The sequence below is a fragment of the Danio aesculapii genome, chromosome 2, assembly GCF_903798145.1.
Source record: "Danio aesculapii chromosome 2, fDanAes4.1, whole genome shotgun sequence".
Classification (NCBI taxonomy): domain Eukaryota; kingdom Metazoa; phylum Chordata; class Actinopteri; order Cypriniformes; family Danionidae; genus Danio; species Danio aesculapii.
In genome coordinates, this window is record NC_079436.1 from 27368944 (window position 1) to 27380484 (window position 11541).

General features: G+C 32.6%; 1 protein-coding gene across 1 annotated transcript in view; it reads left to right on the plus strand.

Annotated features, from left to right (window-relative positions):
• elovl8a (ELOVL fatty acid elongase 8a) overlaps positions 1-4750 on the plus strand; it is a 9081-nt gene extending 4331 nt beyond the window's left edge. The window contains exons 6-9 of the mRNA XM_056465145.1: positions 1866-1922; positions 2020-2134; positions 4115-4242; positions 4325-4750. Of these exons, the coding sequence (XP_056321120.1) occupies positions 1866-1922; positions 2020-2134; positions 4115-4242; positions 4325-4492 (468 nt within the window). The 3' untranslated portion in view covers positions 4493-4750. The remainder of the gene's footprint in view (positions 1-1865; positions 1923-2019; positions 2135-4114; positions 4243-4324) is intronic.
• Positions 4751-11541: the final 6791 nt, after the last annotated feature.

An 11541-nucleotide genomic window follows, 5' to 3' on the forward strand; every position in this document is an offset into this window, starting at 1 on the left:
AAGTGGCCGGGGAGTGTATACGATGAAGAGTTATTTTACATTTGATAATTTAATTTCTATAACTAAATACTGTTATTCTCTCCAAAAAACAACCATAAGCCACGGTTTGCTTGACTTTAATATTTGCTCCATTGTTTTTATTCATGACTGGTTTGTTTATTATATGTACATTATGAATTACATAGAAATATATTGGGGTTTGGGGTGCCCAAACTCGGTCCTGGAGGGCAATGCACCTGCCTGGAAGTTTCTAGTATACCACGAAAGAGCTTTATTAGTGGGTTCAGGTGTGTTTAATTGGGGTTGAAATTAAAATATGCAGGACACCGGCCCTCCAGGACCGAGTTTGGGCACTCCTGGTCTAATGTAATGACTTTGCAAATAGAGTTATTTAAGTCATCTTGTAAAATTGTGTTATATATTGCAGAGAAAATTTTTTTTCCAATATTGTGCTGCCCTAATTCTCATATTAGCAGTTGCTTTTCCACTTGTGACTAATAATTATTCAACAAATAAAAAATAGCTAAATAAATTATTATTAAAATAATCATCTGATGGAGTTGAGAGCGAGACAGCTGATGGTGGTGATGAAATCCTGAATTTGATAATATTTAACCTGGGCGACGCAGTGGCGCAGTAGGTAGTGCTGTCGCCTCACAGCAAGAAGGTTGCTGGTTCGAGCCTCGGCTGGGTCAGTTGGCGTTTCTGTGTGAAGTTTGCACCCTGCGTTCGCGTGGGTTTCCTCCGGGTGCTCTGGTTTCCCCCACAGTCCAGAGGCATGTGGTAGAGGTGAATTGGGTAGGGCATCTGCTGCGTGAAAAATGTGCTGGATAAATTGGCGGTTCATTCCACTGTGGCGACCCCAGATTAATAAAGGGACTAAGGCAAAAAGAATATATTGCACAACAAAAAATAGATATCGTGACAGGCCTAATGCCTCATAGCATTTGCAATTGAAAATGATCCGTTTTGTCCCTTGTCTCAAGAGTCAGTAAATGATCATTAAGTTGATTATTATTTTCAAATTATTAGCATCTTGTTAGCATTAACAAGTTACAGGATTCTTTCACCCAAAAACGAACATTTGTTTTTAATTTGCCCATCCTCCTTTTTCTTTTGTTTTAGCAGATTTCTTTAAGTCTTTAGTGAAGTCAATTCCAGTCGTCACTTTAAGAATAAAAAAACAATGTTGGAAAAATTAAATGAATATCTTTGAATCCTAACAATACTTTTAGGCCTTATGGAGCATTGTGAAGCAGAAAAAAATTATTAGCCCACCTTTGAATTTTTTTCTTTTTTAAATTCTTCCAAATGATGTTTAACAGAGCAAGGAAATTTTCACAGTATGTCTGATAATATTTTTTCTTCTGGAGAAAGTCTTATTTGTTTCAAAATTATTAGCCTCTTCAAGCTATATATTTTTTCGATAGTCGACAGAACAAACCATCATTATACAATAACTTGCCTAATTACCCTAACCTGACTAGTTAACCTAATTAACCTAGTTAAGCTTTTAAATGTCACTTTAAGCTGTATAGAAGTGTCTTGAAAAATATCTAGTCAAATATTATTTACTGTCATCATGGCAAAGATAAAACAAATCAGTGATTAGAAATGAGTTATTAAAACTATTATGATTAGAAATGTGTTGAAAAAACTCTCCGTTAAACAGAAATTGGGGAAAAAAATAAACAGGGGGGCTATTAATTCAGGGGGGCTAATAATTCTGACTTCGACTGTTTGTCTTAGATGACCTGAGGATGAGGTAAAAAAAAAAGCAATTTTTCCTTTTTTGGTGAAATATGAATATTGCTAGCAGGATAGGAAATATGATTTGAATGTTGTGCAATTCTAATGCTGTGCAGATGGCCAGAGTGTGCTGGTTGTTTTACTTCTCCAAAGTCATTGAACTTGCTGATACAGTAAGTAAATTATCGAGTCTTTTGTTGCCAGATCAGATTGTTTATGAGTGTCTTATGATGCTATATCACATTAATTCGATCATTTCATTATCTTTAGATGTTCTTCATTCTGAGGAAGAAGAACAATCAGTTGACCTTTCTGCATGTGTATCATCACGGCACCATGATTTTCAACTGGTGGGCCGGGGTCAAGTATGTTGCAGGAGGGCAGTGTAAGTAATCTTACTTGGGAATGAAACAGATTGTATTTACATTAGACTGTCCATTCAGCACAATGTGTGAATTAACTATTCGTAAACAGTTGTAAATACCACTCCTTTATAATTTAATTAAAATAAACTGGAAGTAAACTTCAGGCTTTAAGCTTGAGATTGGAATCATTTGCAGTCAGGCTGGAGAACATGATCTTGATCTTTACACAAGGTCTAGGTACGTTAATTTTCACTCATTTTATATTGAAATTAATACAGTAAAAGAAGTATTTGTATACTGTATTATTGTTGTTAATATGGAATTATTCAGGTTTACAGTTTTTACACACTTTAGGACATATTTCTTATAAACATAGATCACTTTTTTCAGACAGTGGTCACAACAGCAATCAATGTCGTTGAGATTTTTTTCACTTGAAGACAAACCATCAAAACTCTATACAAATTGCACATATTTGCATAATCTTTTTAATACTGTTGAATTTAGAGGAATAGTACACCTCAGGCCAGCCTAGATCTTTGTGCCTTTCAGGTAAACAGTCGAAATTATAATATAAAATCAATGTGACACCAGTGGCTTAATGGATAGTTTAATAAAAATTTCCATATTTAAAAATTGAAATCAATATTATCAATGATTTCTGGCAACTTCTGTATACACGTTTATGAGAATTTCAGTTACCACATATGTTGTAATAGGTAACATAATATAAAACTGAATAAGCAATTTGTCACATTTCTGTCATAATTTCATTATTACAGTTGAATACAGTTTTTAATTTTAATGCTGTTTCAAATACTTCCCAGGTAATGTTTAAGAACTGGTGTTTGATGTTGAGCAAGGAAATCATTCAAAGTATTTCCTATTATATTTTTGTTTTGGAGAATTTTTAATTTCTTTTAGTCTTGCTCAAATAATAATAATGATGATAATAATAATAATAATAATAATAATAATAATAATAACAACAATAATTATATATATATAATATATTTATTATATTGTTATACAATTATTATTATTATTATTATTATTATTATTATTATTATTATTATTATTATTATTATTATTATTATTAAGATTAATATTATTAGCTCTCTTAAGATTTTGTTGTTGCTGTTGTTGGACAGCTTGGTGGCCAATTGTCTAATTTACCTAGTTATGCATTTAATTTGCTCTCTATGCAAAAAATAGTAAAATATTTTGTACTGTCATTGAGGCAAAAAGAAAAGATATTATAAAAACAATTGGGTATCATAAATTATTATTAAAACTAATATGTTTAAAGTTGTCTTGAAAACAAATATTCTCTCCATTAAACAGCACTTGGGGATTTTGGGAAAAAAAAATCACAAGAGGGCTAAATAATATGTTTTACAATTGTAAAACAATATGTCTTACAAAAATATGTCTTACAATTTTACAATCTATACAAAAGAGGATAAAATTTAGTACTGTAAGGCAAACATGGACCTTGGAACTGAAGTGATTCTTTTTTTGTAATAAATGTTTACATAATAAAACATTGTATAATGCTATGTGTTGTTGGTAGGTAATTTTAGGCCATTATTTTATTAGTGAAAAGTGTGTTGAGTGAAAACGTTTGATATAAAAAATGAGTATATAATAGAGATCTGTTTGTTGTAGTGAATTTTAATTTTACTAGATGTTAGTAAGGATAACGATAATACTATTTTTATGACCTAAATATTGAGTAACAATAAAAAAACTGTTCAAATGTATCTACATACTGCAGTTGAAGTTGCAGTAGCACACAGACACCACTAGGTGCTATATTGCTCCAGAAATAGCTAGTGAATCTGCTCAGCAATGCATACTATATTGTCTTAATTTTAGGCAGCTAATAAAAATGCCAAAAATCTCATTGAAGTTCACCATCGTTTCGGATGCCATATGTTGTAAATTGCCAATATAGAAACAGATTTACTAAAGATGTTCCCTCTCTCTCACCCCCTCAGCTTTCCTTATTGGCCTCATAAACTCTTTTGTTCATGTGGTGATGTATATGTATTATGGCCTGGCAGCGCTGGGCCCCCAGATGCAGAAATACTTATGGTGGAAACGCTACCTCACTTCCCTCCAGCTGGTAAGACTCTTATTATGAATAATACCTTAATATAAAGGATCAGTCACATTTGTGTCACGGTTATCTTTTTTCTCCCCCTCAGCTCCAGTTCTTTATTGTGACCATTCACACTGCGTTCAACCTCTATGCTGACTGTGACTTCCCTGACTCCATGAATATGGTGGTGCTCGGATACGCCCTCAGCCTAATCGCTTTGTTTAGTAACTTTTACTACCAGAGTTACCTCTCCAAGAAGACCAAGCAAGCCTAATAGCATCGATGCATATCTGTAATAATAGGTTACTTGAATACAAGCGTGTTATCATTGGTCCTTCACACTGGTTGAGAATGTCTTAAGGACTCTTGTTTAATCCACTGTTTCAGATCCATTTGTCTGTGTTTTCTCCCCTCCTCCAAACAGAGTCCACACAATCTTTACACCCCCATCCCCCTCTGGTCATTAGGGATTGAGACCCTGCAACGCTCTAGCGATCTGGCCAAATTGAAATAAACCCGAGTCCACCTTCTGCTCCTCACTCACTTATTTATCTAATCTCCCACTGTGACACTTCATTTGTTTTACCACTCATTGGATAAGGTCAGCCAATCACAGCCTCGCTCGGGGGAGTGTCTTATTCAGGGCTCTGCCTTCTCTTCAGCAGCCTTGTTTTAGGCCTATGCCCTTTCTGATCAGTTACCTCTGCTACCTGGTGCAAATGATTTTTTATAATGTTTTTAGTAAGTTATATATTATTTTAGGTATTTAGATAAAATAATTATTTTGTTTTAAATTTTATCTGTGTTATTTACATTTAATATATTGTATTAAATTATATGATTATATGATTTTAATGCATTATATATGAACAGTTAATATCAGAATTATTTGCCCTCCTGTTTATTTTTTTCCCCAATTTCTGTTTAACGGAGAGAAGATTTTTATCAACACATTTCTAAACATAATCATTTTAATAACTCATTTCCAATAACTGATTTATTTTATCTTTGCCGTGATGACAGTAAATAATATTTGACTAGATATTTTTCAAGACAATTCTATACAGTTTAAAGTGACATTTAAAGGCTTAACTAGGTTAACTAGGCAGGTTAGGGTAATTAGGTTAGGTTATACAAGTTATTGTATAACGATAGATACAATATAAAATAAAAAAATATATAGCTTAAAGGGGCTAATAATTTTGACCTTAAAATGGCTTTTAAAAAATAAAAACTGCTTTCATTCTAGCCAAAATAAAACAAATAAGACTTTTCTAGAATTTGGGAAATATTTAAAAGAGAAAAAAAAAATTAAAGGGGAGCTAATAATTTTGACCTCAACTGTATAAATAAATAGGCCTAAATCCAACCAGATATCTTATTCAAGCTAAGCTAAAAGCATAAATCTGCTGTATGCTGTAGATATATAAAAGATTCTGTCATTTACTCTCCCTCAAGTTTTTCAAAACCTGTTTAATTTTTTTTTCTGTTCAAAAGAAAAGATATTTTGAAGAATGTTAGAAACTGTTAGCAACTGATTTCCATAGGGTTTTTCAGCATGAAAAATGGGGGTGGGGGACTTGTATCATAAAAAATGATAAAAAAACAAAAAAACAAAAACAAAAAACATAGATGTTGGTTAGTATCAATCAAATACAAAATAATGGTGAAATACAATTTCACACACACACATATACAGTGCTCAGCGTACATGAGTACACTCCATTTTAAAAATTACGATTTTTTTTTTTTTTCTCAGTGAATATATGTTATATATTTTGTGCATTCGAGCCAAAAATGATTTATTAATCAGATATATTTATTAATATAATATTTTAGTGACCCCCCCAAAAAAAGATTTTTTATTTAGGAAAAAGAAAGATAATACATTTATATCCATATGAAATATTGCAAAAACTTCACAAACTATAAAATTTCAACCAAAATGTGATTTTTTTTTTTTGTTTCTCTTGATTTTTACTCTAAAATATTTATTATTTTTATAATATAATATTTAATATACTATTATAAACATTTAATATGAATTTGGCAATATAAGTTATGGTGAGTTATTTTGTTAGATAAGCTGTTAATTTGGCTTCAGTACTGACTAATCTAATGTATATGCACAAATATAATATTGTAAAGCATCTAATAGAAACTATTTATGTAAATAAGAGATTTGTGAGGGGTGAGCTTATATATGCGGAGTATGTATCAGTGGTGGGTGAAGTAAAAATCTAGTAAAATTGCAAGTAGATTAAAAGGATCTAAATACTACAACAGTCCTGAGGTCTCTACTTTTCTATGCCCAATTTGATTGGAAGGCAATCACTGAACTGATCACATAGCCAATCACTGTGGACAAGAAAAAATAAACATAGTAGTGTCAGCATGTTAAAGCAACATAGCACCATAAAAGTACAGAAAAAAATTTGATTAAATAAAAATAAACATTATTAATCTATTTAACAAAGTACAATTCCTGAGAAGTGCAATTACAGTAATTTGAGTATTTGTGATAGGCTACTTTACACCACTGATATATAAATCTAAGTCTTGTGTGTGTGCAGGGAAAAGATTATGTCAGTTGTAGTTCTTATTGAGAGTTGTAGTGCTTATTGGGAGTGGGAGGAGCTAAAGATCTAGTTTGTTGCACTTTTAAATTTTGGGTTATATAGTTTTTCCTCACAAATCCCACCATTAATCAGTTCTTTTTAAAATCTCAATTACTGTAAGAAAAGTAAATCGATTGTCTAAATACACTACCGGTCAAAAGTTTGACGTCAGTTTTGTTTTTTCATGTTTTTTTTTAAGAAAATGATTTTGTTCATCAAGACTGCATTTATTTAATGTAAGAAAAAAATGTATATTATTTATATATATATATATATATATATATATATATATATATATATATATATATATATATATTGATTAAAATATATATTTAAAATTTTATTAAATAACTGATTTCTTATTGTATGTAGTTTCAAATACAATTATTACTGCAGACATTATTGCTTTTATTATTATTACCATTAATAATAATAATAATAATAATTATTATTATTATTATTATTATTATTTTATTATTATTATTATTATTATTATTAGAGTGATTTCTGAAGGATTCAACATTCTGAAGGATCAACTCTGAAGACTGGAGTAATGAAGCTGAAAATTCATCATTAAAATCACTGGAATAAATTATTAAATTAAATGATAAACTACTTTTGAACAGTTATTTTATAGTGCAATAACATTTCACAATTGTACACTTTGTACTGCATTTATGAGGAAATAAATGCAGTCTTGGTGAGCAGGAGAAGCTTATTTTAAAACATTTAAAAATCCTACTGACCCATAACTTTTGACCGGTAGTGGTGGAGATCAACACTGTTAAAAATTGGGTAGGCTCCACACAGTTTCTTCATGTTGTCCAAGTGGATTGAACATAAAACAATTAAGTTGTCCCCCAAAAAAACTCAAAAATTGTGTTTGCTTCAGCTCATTTTAAATAAGTAGTTTGAACAAGCAGCAGAAATCATTTTCTAAATGAATTTTTTTAGTCTTGTCAGAAATACACGTTTCTTTAAAATGATTTTTTTCATCAGGTTGCACTTTATTTTGTTCAAATGTAAGAATCAATTCGGGATTCGAATGGCCTAAATGTATGATACATTTTTTATAGTGTTCTTATAAGGCACAGTATGAGGGTTTCTCCTGATAAATTGTTCCAGCCAGCTCTGAATAGCAAGTGAAGGCCTGCTCCGAAAATACTGGGCAGGCACCTTGTCACCTGAGTGACATGTGTCAAAACAGTGAAAATGTCCTTTCATTGCAGGGGAAGGTAATGGCGTGGAATTGCAGACTATTTTGCACCGGGACATTCTAGACTCCTGCATAAAATTAGACATTATGGACATGTAAAATTGTCTTGCTTTTTCAAATGACCTCTTAAATGCAATGCAGATTAATTAACCATCTAATAGTGCCTCCGAAATATCATTTTATTTATGAGCAATATTATTTTCACAGAACAGACGTTTGGTTTGTGCCTTTAATTCAGTTTAAGGAATGCACTGCGTCCGTCTGCATAAATTTGGGAAAGCTCTTACCTATCTGTCATTCATGAAGCAGCTCAAGCTCCTCTCCGACATGTCAGTCATCTGATAATATGTGTCCTGGTCGCATTTCACCTGTTGAAGCTTACATTCCCCTCAGTGCCATCAGCGTTATATGTAAAAGGCCCAGTTCTCATGCATCCCATAGGTCAGTGCAGTAAACAGGCAGTTCTCAGGGCGCAGCTCTAAATGTCACTTTCCCTGCAAGATGCCAGATGAAGGCCATCCTTTAATGCTGCTGTCGCTTTAAGTCGCAGCCATTCTTCCCTCTGCCTCTCTTTGTTAAGGCGTATAAGAGCAAGAAGTGAATGTCTCTCATGCAGGCTGACAGAAATGGAAGTGCTTGTGAAGATGAAAAGAAAATGAGAAATCTGTTCACCTCCCTGCTTCAATTTTCTTTTGTTTTGCATTTGACGGTCACAATTTTTTTTTGCTTTAGGAGAAGCAAAGTATGTCAGGAGAAAATCGTAGTTGTAGTCTTTATATATCACACATTTTTTTCTCAAAGCAATAAGTTGAGATGTCTGAAGGATCTGTTTCACATCAGATTAATTAGTTTATTGCTCACATTTGTTATTGATTTAAGCAGAAATGCATATGGGTGACTGTAGAATTGCAGGTATACATTTTGTGTCTCCAATATAATCTGTTATTCTTAAAAATTTTTTATAATAACATAAATTATATTAATTAATTTCTATAAACATAATGTTTGTAGGTGTATTTAGGGACATTTTGTTTTGAAAATATTAACTGAAAGGTGCAGTATGTAAGTTTGACACCCAGTGGTTAAGCAAGGTATTGCATTCCTAGATCAAAACGCAAGCAAGCCAGGTTGCCAGATTGAAAACCAACAGTGACTGTGCCATCGAGTAAACGCTGATTTATGGCTGATTTAAATAGTGTTCTATATACAAGCAAAGGCACGTGACAGAAGGAACATGTTCATATAAAAGGGAGTTTTTGTCCTAACCAATACCTGGAATTTATATTTTAGAAACAGCTTCTATTTTTGCAGCTGACCAACAGAAAAATGACAATGATCACCTCAGGTACACCTCATGTGCTTTATTCAGTGTTAAATGCTAACAGTGTGAGTTTGAATGCCTTTTTTACATGACATTTATTGCCATGAAGCAGCTGCAGATCTTGAAAATAAAATAAGCCGTCTGAAATTGAACTTTAGAACTGTGAAACAATGCAAACAAACACATTTCAGTGATTCAGCATCTACATTTAATATTAAAGAGGGTTGATATGTATTAATTAGATTATAACACCATTTCATGAGTGAGTGCATATTCTGTGATTTTAAATCGCTTTATTTGAATTTCTGTCATGTTTCGTCTGGCGCAAACAGCCAAATCACTGCTCATCACTGCAAATCTCGTCATGTGCCGTGTTGTTAGGACACAGGGTTACAATGTAACCTGCTCACCTAATGTTACATTCCTAGTGTTTATAGTACTTGCTAATTAATAACCTCATGTGGAACTCTGAATCTGCATCTAATTTCAGACAGAGTCTGCTACTGTCGACCGGAAGTCACATTTTGAATCCATGCTTTGAGAGCCTTTCTGAATGAATGAATTAAATACACAGTTACCAACAAGGCAACCCCGGGTGCAAAAATATAATTGGCTAAAGTGGCAGTGGGCGAGTTAAAACAACCAAAACAAGACAGCTCTCAGGCATGTAACATACATTTTCAAAGCAGAATATCTGACTTCAGCATTGTTTTTCAGATAAACAAGAATGTTCACTTAGCATGTTTCTTAAATATCTGCAAACATATTGTGGTATTTTTATGCTTTAGAAGAGTCAAAAATTACACCTTTTTACAATTTACAGCACCTGTGAAGACTCTCAGCATATCCTATATTTTTATTATTCAAATGCAGCTTCAATTATGATGAAATAATGAAGTCTAATTTTTATCTTTTTGGTGTCTTTACTCCACTAAATTAAGCAAACATTTGTATGAAACATTTATTTTCTGTATTATTTGTCATTTCAGTTATAAAGACAATCATTTTGTGTTTGTCCCTGAGTCTGGTCAACTTTGAGACACAAACACTGATGGAACAATCATGTGACTTTTTCCAAGTGATGTCACTTCCTCTGGCGGAAACTCCAGAAGGCATTGTGGCATGGGTGCCTGCCAAGTATTTGTATTCTATATTTATTTGTGTCAAATGTTAGTATACATCAATAGTACGTGAATTTTAACTCTCTCATTGTGATATCTTAGAGAAAATACAGAAAATTCTGTTTTAGACATGTAGTATCTGCATGGTTTAAAGTTAGCATCTTGAACTAAAACACAAAAGAACTCCATCCATACATCTCTGCAATGACTCAAATCACTTCTTGGCAAAGAAAGCTTTCTTGCAGGACTCCCAGAGTTCATCAAGATTCATTGGATTCATCGTGAATGCCTCCTCCTTCATCTTACCCCAGACATACTCAAAAATGTTCATATCTGGTGACTGGGCTGGCCAATCCTGGAGCACCTTGACCGTCTTTGCTTTCAGGAACTTTGAAGTGGAGGCTGAAGTATAAGAAGAAGTGCTATCCTGCTGAAGAACCTGCCATCTCCTGTGGTTTATAATATAATGGGCAGCACAAATGTCTTGATTCCTCAGGCTGTTGATGTTGCCACTCTGCACATCTCTCGCATGCCCCCATTCTGAATGTATCTCCAAACCATGACTTTTCCTTCACCAAACTTGAAGGATTTCTATGAGAATCTTGGGTTCATACATGTTCCAACAGGTCTTCTGCAGTATTTGTGATGATTCATCATAAAAATCTACCTTCTGCCACTTTTCCAAATGATCAACTAGAAGTCAAGTTATTATTTGTTCCTCTTACAACTGGGATTGATGACAAGACGTTTGTCAGGTAGTGCACATGCTAAATGTAGGTCAAATGCATTTGACATTACATGTTGGAAAATGAAATTTAAAAACCCCTGAAATTTCAGTATACATTAATACAAAAATAAATTTGCTGTGGAATTTAATTACAAATGTTCATAGCTTCACAAATTTATATAGAGTTGAAGTCAAAATTATTTGCCCTCCTTTGAAGTTTTAAAAAGTATTTCTCAAGTGATATTTAACAGATTAAGAATATTTTCACAGTGTTTCCTATAATATTTTTTTTCTGTGCAAAGTTTTAATTTGTTTTATTT